Source organism: Drosophila rhopaloa, unplaced genomic scaffold, assembly GCF_018152115.1.
Source record: "Drosophila rhopaloa isolate 14029-0021.01 unplaced genomic scaffold, ASM1815211v1 contig_163, whole genome shotgun sequence".
NCBI classification, from domain to species: domain Eukaryota; kingdom Metazoa; phylum Arthropoda; class Insecta; order Diptera; family Drosophilidae; genus Drosophila; species Drosophila rhopaloa.
Window position 1 is genome coordinate 4,324,657 of NW_025335043.1, and position 11,143 is coordinate 4,335,799.

Genomic DNA, 11,143 nt, shown 5'->3' on the forward strand with positions numbered 1-11,143 from the left:
CAAATTCATAAACTTTCATGTAACTTCACGCTGCCAAGAACAATGGCAAACCCTTTGATCTCACCTGGCGACGACAGCCAGTAAAGAACGAAATTATCGTTTCTTTTTATGGTTAGGGTTATGAAATGTTTTCAGATGGAGGTATTCATAAATATTCGCACATATTCAAATTCAGGCTCACAGCCTGGCCAAGGCACCCTTCCTGGGTGTGTGTGTGTGTATGGGCTGGCATATAATGGTTTTATGCCTTTATGCCAGAAACCAATTTATTTGCCCATCCTCTTCCTGTTCCTGCTCCGCATCCTGATCCCCTGGCGTCTTTCGGTCGAGTGGCCCAGCCTTTAAAGTCAAACCATAAACAAGAGAATAATAGAATTTTAGGTAAAGGCAGCTAAAATTTGTCGACCAACGTGAGTCTAATGATGGGAAGGTTCTATTTTATTATTACCAAGATAAGCAAAGAACATATACAGATTTTATTGCTCAGAATGGAATTGAAAAACTTAAAAGTTTCCCAATTCATGGCTAGTTAAAAGCGTAGTTTTTGAGAATTTAGTTAAGATAAGAAGTTCTCTTTAGATTTAAATAGAAAACTAAAGATACTGCTCTAATTTGCTGCAACTGTAAATACACAGAATCAAAATAAACAAGAAAGGAAAGCTAACTTCGGGCGGAGCCGAAGTTGATATACCCTTGCAGAATACTCTATAATTATATTTTCCAAAATTATTCCTATGATGCATTCTTAATACTCATAAAAAATCCAAACTTCCTAACTTTAAAAACACCAAAGTTATGGCATTTCGAATCGTTCAGTTATATGGCAGCTATAGGATATAGTCGGCCGATCCTTATGAAATTTGGTAGGTCGGATTGATTGGCCAAATATAAAACCCATAGAAAATCCCAACTTTCTAACCTTACAAACACCAAAGTTATGGCATTTCCGATCAATCAGTTATATGGCAGCTATAGGATATAGTCGGCCGATCCTTATGAAATTTGGTAGGTTGGATTGATTGGCCAAATATAAAACCCATAGAAAATCCCAACTTTCTAACCTTACAAACACCAAAGTTATGGCATTTCCGATCAATCAGTTATATGGCAGCTATAGGATATAGTCGGCCGATCCTTATGAAATTTGGTAGGTTGGATTGATTGGCCAAATATAAAGCCCATAGAAAATCCCAACTTCCTAACTTTATAAACACGAAAGTTATGGCATTTCCGATCAATCAGTTATATGGCAGCTATAGGATATAGTCGGCCGATCCCGGCCGTTCCGACTTATATACTGCGTGCAAAGGAAAGAAGGCTGTGTGCAAAGTTTCAACTCGATAGCTTTAAAACTGAGAGACTAGTTTGCGTAGAAACAGACAGACGGACAGACGGACAGACGGACAGACGGACAGACGGACATGGCTATATCAACTCAGGAGGTGATCCTGATCAAGAATATATATACTTTATAGGGTCGGAGATGTCTCCTTCACTGCGTTGCACACTTTTGACCAAAATTATAATACCCTCTGCAAGGGTATAAAAAGTTTGTGCAATTTCCTATCCAAAGCAAGGTAAAATTAAGTTAAAAAGTTCTACTGTTTTCATTGTGACAATCTTTTAGTCTTAATACATTTTCGCCAAGATAGCTTAGAGGAAAAATATGGAAAATTGGATTGAATGAGAGTAAACTAAAGCGACTGCTGCAATTGGTTGCAACCGTAAATGCGTTTCTCCTTCGGTAATCGGAATGGAAATCAGATCCAGGTTAACCAGTCTGGAGTGGGCGACTAACGAACAAGTTTCGGATTTGGCTTGTGGACGGGACAGGGCCCAGTCCCATTAATCAAACACCTCAATCAGGAGTCTACCTGGCCGCAGTTTGGCAGTACTCAAAATTCAATTTCGCAACCACGACGGTGATGTAGATGCGGATGCGGACAGGATTTTGTGGCCGGAGGGGACGTTGATGACCTCATTAGCTTCGAGTTGCGATGACTTGGTGCGACCCTGACTTGGCCATTTTCCACTCACTTTCAGTTGCAGTCCTGCACTGCAAGCCACACACTTTAGCCTACTTAACGACTTTGTTAGCCATAAATTCCGCTGGCCAACAATAAGGATATTGGATGTCAACGTCGTCTTGTCTTGCTTGGTACATTTCCCACTGTAATTTCCAGCAAAATGAAACGGAATTTCCTCTCCATCTTCATCTCGTCTTCCCGCTTTTCGCTTTTCGCTCTGCATTCCTGCATTCTCCAATTTTCATATTTTCCTCTTATTCCATTTGAATTGTGTGCACGTATTTTATTCACTTCTGCTTGTTGTTTCGCTTTTTATGCAAAGGCCAAAGGAAAGCTGGTCAAAATGAGCAAAATTGTTGCTCAAATTAAGGATATAAAAATCCAATTGAAACGCAAGGACTACTGGGAAATAAAGTTTCGTATAATATATACAATACATCGACTTAAATCATTGCCATTTATTTATTTTTGCATTAATCTAACATAAACTTTGCCGCCCCTTCGTCACATATCGATTAAAGAAACAAAGGCCCAAATAAGGGCGGTCAAAGGAACCTCAATATCCAATATAAATCAAAACGTTTACAGCTTCCTGTAGGTCCTGTAGGTCCTGTGTCCCCAATCCCATCTGCCTTCACGCACATGTAAATAAACCCAAAAACAGGGGAACATTTTCAATGTTTGTTTATTTTTTTATGCCCTTGCATGCGCAGCGAAGGATTTGCAGCAAGTTCGGGTCAGGTCGTAGCTCAATATAAATGTATGTATGTAGTTTATCGCCAGGACGGAAGGAAGCAAGACCCACAGCGGGAAATAAATTCGGGCAGTAGCAGGAAATTATTTATTTTATATTTTTTATGTGCATTACTGCTTTTTTTCTGTATCATTTTATTTGATACATTTCTGTTGTTTTTATTTGTTGTTTGCTTGCCAAATATTTAATATGCATTTTAATCAAAATAAAAGAAGTGGCGGCAGAAGCTGGCCTCGTACAAAGAGGTGGCAATATTAAAATATATATACACAGAGGCCGAGTGAGAACCCAAATATAAATTATAATTTCCGCTGGAGGCCACAGGACACAACATATCCTTCTGGCAGCCACCACGGGCAGTGACATAAAAAAGAATCCCGACAACATCTGCGTGAAGTGCGTTCAATTATTCGACTTTTTTCCGTTGGTCGGTTGTATCCTTGTTGCTCCTTTTGGCCGCCAGCTCACAATCTCCATGGAAAAGATAAACTTTCATCAAGTCAGCGAAAGAAACAAGACAAACAACAACAAAGCAATTTGTTGAATTCTTTTTTTGTCCCAATTTTAAGGGAAATGTTATTGCCACTAAAGAAAAGTCGCCTGGACTTCGGACATCGTACTGCACTCCATTCCATATCCTTAAGCGATGTACAATTGTTACAAATGTTTTGCAGCCAGCAGGAAAAGCTTTCAATTTCCATGGAGTCTGAGTAAAGTTTTAAGTTTTCATTGCTTCCTTTGAGGTGTAATTTATTTGCATAGAAATCGGGTTTTATTTGTTTTTCAGCTTGAGTGGTTTTTCAGTGTTGATTCAATTAATTGTAAAATTTATTTGTTTTTAAAATATATTACTACAAAATATGTATAAATTTTGATAAATTAAAATTACTTTGTAAAGTTTTTAAAATCTTATAATCTTTCTTTATTTATAGGAATCAAATTAAAGCCTAATTAAATCAATTTGGGTTAATATGCTTGAACACATATGGTATTTCTTTAATTTGGCTCGCCCTTTTTTCTTAAGTCCCAAGCCAGAAATTACCCAACATTGTGTACCCCATTTGATGATTACTGTCCAACAGTCTGTAAGGGATACTTGAGCAAATATTGCTTACCGCACAACCTACATAAAAACATAATTTCAGCTTGGTCCTTTCCAAATACCGACTCTGACCTAAGCGAGCGGAAAACGGAAAATCAGGAAAAACGGAAAAGCGGAAGGGAACAGAAGCAGGGGAGCAAAGTGGAAAGTGCGCTTCAAATCAGCAAATGGAAATGTATCGAAAGGGAAAAATGGAATGGGCAAAATGGAAAGGGAAAAATATTCATGATAATGCCAAGGACACAGCTCCACGTCGGGAAATGCCATGGAAAACCCAGCGAAAAATTTAAGAAAATTCTTCACGACAGCCTTTTTGTGTCGTATATTGTGCGTTGTGTGTGTGTGCGTGGCCCAGAAGAAAAAGGATTAAATCAATGTTGTGGAACAAATTGTGTTTTGTGAGCGGCATGAAGGTAATGCAGCCGAGCCGTATTTGATATCCTCGTTTCTTCCACCGATTTTGCGCTACCGCCAACAAGGCAAACGCATAACGAGGGTATAGCATTTCCGATTCGAGCCCCCCCAAGTGGGTGTGGCCCCGCCCCCGACATGACCACACACGATGTCCCATTTGATTTTGATGGCGTGAAGCTCACACGAGCGTTAATAATCTGAACACACACGAAACTGGCACAGAAGGATCGCAAAGGAACGGGCGAGGACGACTCCTTCAAGGAAATTAACTTGTTAGACTTATGAAATCCTTAGGCGGTTTCTTTACGGATTTATTTAAAACAGATGATATAAATTAGAGTCTTTCTTAGATATATATTCAAAAGTTCAATGAGTTAATGAAACTAATATAAAATGATTTAAACCAAAAATTTAATGTTTTGCGATAAATACTTATTCAGAAAATGTATTCCTGTGAAATCCAAACATTCTTTTTTGTTTTGTCTCATTTATGGTTTATCAGAAATGTTTATTAATACAAATTAATATATCTAACAATTAAACTTATTTCTTTAAGCAGGTTTAAGTTTCTACATTTTTTTCTTAAATTCCCTTTAAAATCTTTATGTAAACAATAATAAAGAAAGCTTTTCTTACAAAACATTTTTGGCACATGTGACTGCAATAATACCTCCACGAAAATAAAATAAAAATTTTTAGCAGCTGGCAATACAATTTCCGCATTTTAGCTCAAATGGCGATAAACTTTAAATTTTAAAAGCATCAAGTGATAAGTACATATTTGGAAATAATTGTAAATAAACTTTTGAGGAAATTTAAAAATCGAAACACTTTCTAATCAATGTAAAAGCCTTTTCCAATTAAACACTGCTGTTGCGACACACAATCCACTCAGTCTATATTGCACTCAGGTAAAAGTAAATGTAGTCCCATCGCCCGCATCTAAGTGAGCAGCTCGTCCACCTGGAGAAGGGGGCGTGGCAGCTGTCCGACAACCCGGGCCAAATCCGCCACGGAACAGGCATACAGATAGCCCTTCTTCAGGTTACCCTTTGCGTTGCTTTTGTGCAGCCAGCTCAGCCATTGCACCAGCTCCTCGACGGGATCGCAAATGATATAGGACTCATGGATCTGGGCCAATGTGGCATGTGGATTGTTGACGCCCAGCAAAGCGATTCCGCGCGTTGGGTTCCCATCGTCGACGAGGACGCGATAGAAGAGCTGGGGAACGGTCACCAGCCCATTGTCATTGGCATCGGTGGTTAGGTAAAGGCTTTTGCTGCCAGCCACCTTCATCTCCCCATACGTGCCCGTATATACACTGGCCGAGATGCCAGAACTGGCCACATAGCGCCGGGTGGAGTCCTCCAGGACGGCCCACTGACCCCCATTGAAGCTCTGCCACTGGGGTGCCACATTCACGTAGTTAAAGCTGCTCCTCTGCTGGCTGGCATAGATCAGATCCGCCTTGGCCGCCAGATGTCCACGGGCCAGGAACAGGCCACTCTTCACGTCTATAAGGCCGGCGGGGGCCATCAGTTTCTCCTGGCTCTTGTGCGAATAAATCCTGGCCATGTCAAAGCCCGTAAAGTGGCCGGCGGCGCTGAACTTCAGGCGTTTCACGTTCCTCTGGAAGTGCACATTGGCCGGCGAGAGGTGATGGCGGGCGTAGTGGGTGCGCAGGTGACTTGGGTCGTGGCACAGCTCCATGGTGGCCACAAATCTGCCATCTCCGGTATCATAGCCCACGCGATACAAGAACGAGGTGACGTCCCCGTCCACGCAATGCCTGTCCAATCGCTCCACGGTGTAGGGAATGGAGCGACTGCAAACAAAGTCGCGGAATTTGATTTTCGACCCTGTCCACTCGAACGTTGTGTCCTGCACACACTTCACACGAATCGAACGGAGTTCGGGCTCCAAGGACTCTCCATTGGCGGGGGCAAAGGGATGGCTGCAGTGCATCTCGATGCTGGCGCCGCGAGGAATCTCCAGCTGTCCATCAGCATTGGGCAGCCAGTACAGGTCCGTGCCGGGGCGGAGGTAAAGGGGCTGCACTTGGTCCGGACGGGGAAGATCCTTTTGCATGTCCACTCGACAGGGAGCTCCTGAAAGTGGAAGTCAGTAATTAGGTGTGGCTGGGTTTCATTGGCACAGTTCTTGCCGTCATTATAAAACCATTTATTCTAACATACTTCTTCCGGAACTTGATTATCATTGAATATTGCTAACTTGACAACAAAAAATATTTCTAATTAGTTGTTATAAAGCAACTAGAATTGTTTTGAAAAATATAGATTCATAAAATAATAGTTAGAAAGAATATAAGAAACAATATTTAAATTGTAAGTTTATATGCTGAGTATACAAAATCTAACCACAACCTTAAAGCTTCAAATAGTTTGAAGGGCAGGAAAAAAAGTGTTAATCAAATGAAAATAAAAAATTTATATACATGTATGTATATAAAATGTTACTTTAAATAGGGGCTATAACATAAAAAAATATTTTTAAAAACCTTTTGTATTGAGTTTTATAGCAGATATATCTAACTTAACTTAAGAGTAAATTCCATAATGTTAACCAAATCTTATACTCAACACATATAAACAGGCAAAGTTATTGTTTTAGTGTTTTCTCTATCTAAAAATAGTTTGAAGTTTTGCTTTATTAAAACAGATGGTCTTTTTTTTAGATACTACATTTTACATTAAATGTATAAAACTCCCAACGTTTATAAGTTATCCAGCTTAGGGAAAGTGAAATCAGCTCTCGAGTCTCTTTGGAATAATGATTGTTATTACCTTGCATATCCACTTACCTCTCTGAAATGTAGCCCCATCGATTTGCAGCCCATCGAGATCTTTGATGATTTGACCCACATCTGGAATGGAGGCGATCGCTTCACGTGCCCGAATCTCTCTCAGAATCACGATCGCCAAAACCAGTCCGATAAACTTAATCATTGTGGGATCTCGACCGCCGAGGTTGATATCTAACCAAAAACTGAATAATTTGTTTGGCGAACAGGTGTTTTTATATTCTCAATTCGTTCTCTTGATTTACACTTCTCTCTCTTTCTCTTGGCAGCGTCAAGCTGTCTGCCTTCTCTTTCCATTCGGCAGACTGTTTGTTGACTTTTGATTTAACCTCTTACCGAGAATAATGCGCTGATAATATTATTGTCGCTGTTGTATAATTATATATTTATTTTATTTGTGTATAAGTGCTTCCGAATTCTTTGCGGAAAAATCCGTTCATGAATTCAGGTCTAGGTTGCTTTAAGTTCTTTGTTTTTCACCTTTCTTTGCGAGGTGTAAATACAAAGTAATTTGTTTTGAGGCTAAGATCACAATCAATAATTGTCATTGACATTTTGCTTACTCAATAATCACAGAATTGATCTTTTGTTGCATTAGCTATTCCGAACAAAAAAATCATCGCAGCAACAATTGAAAAATACCCCTTAGCCAGCACTTCACATTTCATTAAGCTAATTATATTAAAATACTTAAAACAATAGTTTTACTGGCTGGCCAGTTTATTTCAATTTCGGAATAAAACAAGAAAGGAAAGCTAACTTCGGGCGGAGCCGAAGTTGAAATACCCTTGCAGAATAATTTGGAAAATTTATTCTCCAAAATTATTCATATGATGCATTCTTAACACTCGTAAAAATCCCAACTTCCTAACTTTAAAAACACCAAAGTTAGGGCAATTTCAATTGTTCAGTTATATGACAGCTATAGAATATAGTCGGCTGATCCTTCTGAAATTTGGTATGTTAATTGGCCAAATATAAAACCCATAAAAAAACCCAAGTTTCTAACTTAACATACACCAAAGTTATGTTATTTCCGATCAATCAGTTATATGGCAGCTATAGGATATAGTCGGCCGATCCCGGCCGTTCCGACGTATATACTGCGTGCAAAGGAAAGAAGGGTGTGTGCAAAGTTTCAATTCGATATCTTTAAAACTGAGAGACTAGTTTGCGTAGAAACAGACAGACGGACGGACAGACGGACATGGCTATATCAACTCAGGAGGTGATCCTGATCAAGAATATATATACCTTATAGGGTCGGAGATGTCTCCTTCACTGCGCTGCACACTTTTGACCAACATTATAATACCCTCTGCAAGGGTATAAAAAGCCAAGTCATAAATACATGCAAATTATAAATAAAAGTAATGAATGGCTGTGTAAGGGATTCCTGTAATGAGGAAAACAACCTTCACGTTTGAGTTCTGTATTAAACTGACTTTATTTTTCTAAGTCTTCGCTTACGTAACTAACATGAAATTCTTATAATATACTTATCTATGGTCTACGCAGAGACCACATCTGTTTGCCTGAACGGGAGCCTTATCAACGGCTTTCTGCAAGGCGACCTTTTGTGCAGTGTAAGAACTATAATTATGGTCAGGCTCAAGTGGCTTGTACTTAAGATTACAATTGTTTCGGCACTGCACCCTTGAAGGTTTAAAGTTACAGATCGTTATAAACGGCTCTACATAGATATACATTTTGACAGAACCAGAGCTTATATTTATGAGAACTAGTATTCTTTTTGAACAGGCTGTCAACATAATATCTGAATAACTGTTCGCACAATTAAATTTGGTAAATGCCAATTGGTTTGTTTATTCAATTAAATGTACTCGCCCTATTTATCTACTATTTACACAAACACTGAAGTGTGTTCAACCACCACATTAGCCAATTGCATTTGAATGCCAGACGAATTTGGCCCTTAAATTGCAATTTGCAAGTGCTATAAAACAATCGCGGCCAGAACCTCTGCAAATTAGTTGAAAGGGAATTAACAAACGGTTCGGATCGGTTCCATTTTGGTTGGTCAGCGATGCACTCCCTCTTTTGGCTGTTGTCCTTGTGGACCTTGTGCCTGTTTTGGCCAAGGTTACAGGGCAAACTGATTCGCATACCCATACAGTTTCAGGCCTCTTTTGTGGCCAGTCGTCGTCAATATCGTGCCAGTAGATCGTCTCTCCTGGTCAAGTACAATGTGGCAGGTGGACAGGATATTACGTCAAGGACTAGTGGAGCCACAGAGACGCTGGACAATCGGTTAAATTTGGAGTACGCAGGACCCATTAGTATTGGAACCCCAGGTCAGCCCTTCAATATGCTCTTTGATACTGGATCGGCCAATCTGTGGGTGCCAAGTGCCGAGTGTTCTGCTAAGAATTTGGCCTGTCAGCACCATCATCGCTATAACTCCAGTGCCTCAAGCACTTATGTTCCGGATGGTCGACGATTTGCCATAGCCTACGGTACTGGAAGTTTGTCGGGGAGACTGGCCCAGGATACGGTTTCCATTGCCCAATTGGTGGTGCGAAATCAAACATTTGGCATTGCCACACATGAGCCGGGTTCCACCTTTGTGGATACCAATTTCGCCGGGATCGTTGGATTGGGCTTTCGAGCGATAGCTGAGCAGAGGATAAAGCCATTGTTCGAGAACATGTGTGAACAGCATTTGGTGGATGAATGTATGTTCTCGTTCTATCTGAAGCGGAATGGCAGTGAAAGAATGGGTGGTGAGCTACTATTTGGTGGTGTGGATAAAACCAAGTTCTCGGGATCCCTAACCTACGTACCCCTAACCTATGCGCGTTACTGGCAGTTCCAATTAGATGGCATAGAACTGGGCGGTACCATAATTAACAAGAATCGTCAGGCCATTGCCGATACAGGTACAGCTCTGTTGGCAGCTCCTCCCAGGGAATATCTGATAATTAACAGTCTGCTTGGCGGATTACCCACTTCAGATAAAGAACATCTGCTGAACTGTTCTGAGATCGATAAGCTGCCCGAAATAGTGTTCATCATTGGAGGTCAGCGGTTTGGATTGCAGCCCAGGGATTACGTAAGGACGGTCACCAATGACGATGGTTCGACAATTTGTCTGTCCGGTTTTACCTTGATAGAGGCAGAGTTTTGGATTCTGGGAGACGTATTCATCGGCCGATATTACACCGCCTTTGATGTGGGCCATACGCGGATTGGATTCGCCCCAGCAGCCTAAACAACATGTTTTGCTTAGTTACATGTCGAATAGCTAGAAAAACATTTGTTCTATTTAATGACAAACTTGAACATAAAACGTGGCCGGAGAGAAATCACGAGAGTTGGCAACAGAGAGAGATGGAAACCAGTTTTATGGAACTCACGAACTCACGTCCAGGTTCGACGAGCCCATCGAATTTATTATATCTATATTAACTAAGCTATTCCTTGGCACCTTTCTTGCCATGTGTCATTGTCAATCCAAATAAAATTGAGAAATCATCTGGGCGATGATCTTAAATTTATAACTTGCAAGCTTATATATTTTCATTTTTTTTTGGATAATTGGGTTTTTAAGTTTTTTTTATTCAATTTGCTTAGTTTTAACAAAGTATAATCTTTTAATTACTGGGTTCTCTGAAAGTATTGAAGTAAGAGTATTCTCCCCACTATCATTTAAATCTTCTATTATTTTCTATTATTTTAAATTTTCACACAAATAGGTTATGTGCCGATATTTGCCCCGCCGTCTACCAACCGACAGGTGGAATTTACAAGGGTGAGCGTCGAAGTTTTGGAAATAAATGTGAAAAACAGGCTCACTCTTGTATAGCAGGCGAGAGTAAGTATTATTCTAATTTAATTAACTGAATTTTAATTATCTCTAAATTATATTGCACAGCTTTTTTGTAAAACCACTCAAGCCAAGGAAATGAAATTAAAGCAAATGAAATTAAAATAAAACAAGAAAGAAAAGCTAATTTTGGGCGGAGCCGAAGTTGGTATACCCTTGCAGAATACTCTGTAAATTA

The 11,143-nt window shown here is 40.0% G+C and overlaps 2 protein-coding genes across 3 annotated transcripts; one reads left to right on the forward strand and one right to left on the reverse strand.

Annotated features, from left to right (window-relative positions):
• Nucleotides 1-4,584: 4,584 nt before the first annotated feature.
• Nucleotides 4,585-7,458, reverse strand: LOC108042348. The gene is made up of 2 exons (XM_017120575.2): nt 7,119-7,458; nt 4,585-6,405 (listed from the first exon to the last, which is right to left on the reverse strand). The coding sequence occupies exons 1-2, from the start codon at nt 7,261-7,263 to the stop codon at nt 5,240-5,242; spliced, it is 1,311 nt and encodes a 436-aa protein (XP_016976064.2). The 5' UTR covers nt 7,264-7,458; the 3' UTR covers nt 4,585-5,239.
• Nucleotides 7,459-9,007: 1,549 nt separating this feature from the next.
• LOC108042357 (lysosomal aspartic protease-like) lies at nt 9,008-10,651 on the forward strand. Of its 2 annotated transcripts, XM_044458024.1 has the most exons (2): nt 9,008-10,018; nt 10,094-10,651. In XM_044458024.1, the coding sequence occupies exons 1-2, from the start codon at nt 9,166-9,168 to the stop codon at nt 10,348-10,350; spliced, it is 1,110 nt and encodes a 369-aa protein (XP_044313959.1). In that variant the 5' UTR covers nt 9,008-9,165; the 3' UTR covers nt 10,351-10,651. The 2 variants fall into 2 exon arrangements, with proteins under 2 accessions (XP_044313959.1, XP_016976077.1); XM_017120588.2 differs by having other exon boundaries at nt 9,077-10,651.
• Nucleotides 10,652-11,143: the final 492 nt, after the last annotated feature.

Bases quoted from the DNA above. Each gene is read 5' to 3' on its own strand.
- LOC108042348 (XM_017120575.2), bottom strand. From the start codon at position 7,263: ATGATTAAGTTTATCGGACTGGTTTTGGCGATCGTGATTCTGAGAGAG. The intron at 6,406-7,118 runs GTAAGTGGATAT...TTCCACTTTCAG, and splicing joins TGGGGCTACATTTCAGAGAG to GAGCTCCCTGTCGAGTGGAC.
- LOC108042357 (XM_017120588.2), top strand. From the start codon at position 9,166: ATGCACTCCCTCTTTTGGCTGTTGTCCTTGTGGACCTTGTGCCTGTTT.